This window comes from Salvia splendens, chloroplast (assembly GCF_004379255.2).
Source record: "Salvia splendens chloroplast, complete genome".
Taxonomy (NCBI): domain Eukaryota; kingdom Viridiplantae; phylum Streptophyta; class Magnoliopsida; order Lamiales; family Lamiaceae; genus Salvia; species Salvia splendens.
Window position 1 is genome coordinate 27,501 of NC_050901.1, and position 2,500 is coordinate 30,000.

Genomic DNA, 2,500 nt, shown 5'->3' on the forward strand with positions numbered 1-2,500 from the left:
AGTCAATGGTTCAAATTTCTCGTATGAAAAATACACATTTTATTTCGCAATAGAAAAACGAGAGAATGTTTTTAGCATTGTGTATTTTCAGATACTATACAATCAAAGGGATTGGATCAAATCCAATCAAAAGGGGTATGTATTTATTTTTTTAAAAGGATTAAGGAAGACAGAAGTTAAAACGCAAGTAGAATAATAATTCCGTAATCCGGAAAAAGTTGCACCTATTTTGTATCATTTTGGCGGCATGGCCGAGCGGTAAGGCGGGGGACTGCAAATCCTTTTTCCCCAGTTCAAATCCGGGTGTCGCCTAAATCACCAAAAAACTCGAAATCATAATCGATTTATTGGATTGGTTTCTCAATAGTGTTCGGTAGAACCCATTTTTGACTCTGCGACATTAATTCCACTATTATTACGGAGGAATAATTCCTTCGTATTTATAGAAATTAGGGGGCATAATGCACATGGATATAGTAAGTCTCGCTTGGGCTGGTTTAATGGTAGTCTTTACATTTTCCCTTTCACTCGTAGTGTGGGGAAGAAGTGGACTTTAGAAGTACTACTAATTGAGTTCAGGAACCAAACCCGCTTGTTTTATAGATCGTTCTGCAACGCATTTTGAATTATTTAAAATAAAATGAATTTGGAATCCCATTGGATTCCAATGGAGTAATCTATGATAGGAATCATACTCTTTCAATCCAAGAGATATTTCATTGATTCCCGTCTTTGGACTTCGAAAAGAAAGGGATTCAGATGATTGGAAATTTATTCCAACCTAAAATTCTTCCGAAATTTTCTATTTCAATCAACGGGCATGGGCTCTTACTATCTTTATAGGCGGATACTAAGGAAGACCGTACCTTTTTCTTTTTTTTTATTTCCCTCTTGACTCTTCAAAAAAGAAGTCGGTTTGTTAAGCGTATCCGCACTTCTATAAGAAATGATATAGAGATAGTGGTTGTTTAAGGAGAGACTGGGCAATAATAAGATCTTGCCTCGGGCGGGTTACATATCGGGCATTTACCCTTTGGTTTCTATTCTAATTTTAGAAAGGCGGTTTATACTTTATCGCCTTATTTCATATGGCGTTAAAAATAGGCGAGGTTTCCCCTTCCTTATTAGGAAAAGGAAAGGAATTAGAATCCTAAAATAAGAATTATTTCAGATTGAGCGGAACAAATAGATGTAGCAAATTTGGTCTTATGTCAATTCCATAGAATATATAGAATATATTGATATGGAAATGGAATTAATATACACATATAGGAAGAGAATATTGCAGATTGATATATAGAAACTTAAGCGTTTATCTTTATTCTAGATTACAGCTTTATAGACTAAGAGATAGATAGTATGGTAGAAAAATGAATTTTTCTACCATACTATCTATCTCTTAGATAATTTCCGATTATAGTGTGCTCATTTCATTTAAGTTAAGACGTGAAATTGGATCCCTTTCATTTTACTTCGTAAATTTTGGATAAGAACTTGGAAGGAAAGTTTGATTCAAATTCATTTGAAAATGCAATCGAATTAATCATTTTGACTGACTGTTTTTACGTAAATGATAAGTAGAAAGGCGGTAGGAACTAGAATGAATAGTGCAGTAGCAATAAATGCAAGAATATTTACTTCCATAATCTCATCGGTTTTTTACTTCGCAATAACTCGGGATTTAATCCCCTAGAGATGATAAATCTATCGTCTGTAAATTCAATGAATGAATTACCTCTCGATGATCTTGAACCGGATCACTATCATGAATAACAATATCTGATCTATCAAATCAACCCGCCGTCAAGACTTGAATAGTATAACATAGGAAGTTCTTTTATCCATACCGAATCAAAATTGGGATTCCTAACTCAATTACTCCAAAATGATATTTATCATCCGTTTCCTTGTTTTTTCTATAACCCACCTTGCGTTTTCCTTGGACAATCTTCTGATGAAGGATCATCAGGTTCATAGAAAGGGAAAAATAGATTTTTGTATTTATTGGATCCGTCGGGACTGGCGGGGCTCGAACCCGCAGCTTCCGCCTTGACAGGGCGGTGCTCTAACCGATTGAACTACAATCCCAGGGAAATAAGGGATCTGGCAGAAATTTTGATTCTTTTTTATCTTCGTATGGCGTATGGGGTTAAAGGACAAGGGGTTTTAGACTATCTCATGGTAGATTGATGCGGTTTATTGGGCCGAGCTGGATTTGAACCAGCGTAGACATATTGCCAACGAATTTACAGTCCGTCCCCATTAACCGCTCGGGCATCGACCCAGGAAGAATCCATTAAATTTTTTTATCGGCTTATTGGTAATCCATGATCAACTTCCTTTCGTAGTACCCTACCCCCAGGGGAATTCGAATCCCCGCTGCCTCCTTGAAAGAGAGATGTCCTAAACCACTAGACGATGGGGGCCACCTTGACCAACCGCCCTCATACTATGATCATAGTATGATCCGTTTTTTAAAATTGTCAATATAACGGAATGA

The 2,500-nt window shown here is 36.5% G+C and overlaps 2 protein-coding genes and 4 non-coding genes across 6 annotated transcripts, besides 1 other annotated feature; 2 read left to right on the forward strand and 4 right to left on the reverse strand. All coding sequences in view use genetic code 11, as the record gives it.

Moving 5' to 3' along the window:
* Positions 1-2,500: part of a sequence feature (large single-copy region; LSC) that runs on past both edges of the window.
* trnC-GCA lies at positions 242-312 on the forward strand. The gene has a single exon. It is a non-coding gene; the product is annotated as a tRNA-Cys (tRNA).
* Positions 468-557, forward strand: petN (cytochrome b6/f complex subunit VIII). The gene has a single exon. The coding sequence runs from the start codon at positions 468-470 to the stop codon at positions 555-557; it is 90 nt and encodes a 29-aa protein (YP_009938002.1).
* On the reverse strand, positions 1,540-1,644 carry psbM (photosystem II protein M). Its single transcript has one exon. It carries the CDS (start codon positions 1,642-1,644, stop codon positions 1,540-1,542), a length of 105 nt encoding a protein of 34 aa, YP_009938003.1.
* On the reverse strand, positions 2,015-2,088 carry trnD-GUC. Its single transcript has one exon. It is a non-coding gene; the product is annotated as a tRNA-Asp (tRNA).
* Positions 2,201-2,284, reverse strand: trnY-GUA. Its single transcript has one exon. It is a non-coding gene; the product is annotated as a tRNA-Tyr (tRNA).
* Positions 2,354-2,426, reverse strand: trnE-UUC. Its single transcript has one exon. It is a non-coding gene; the product is annotated as a tRNA-Glu (tRNA).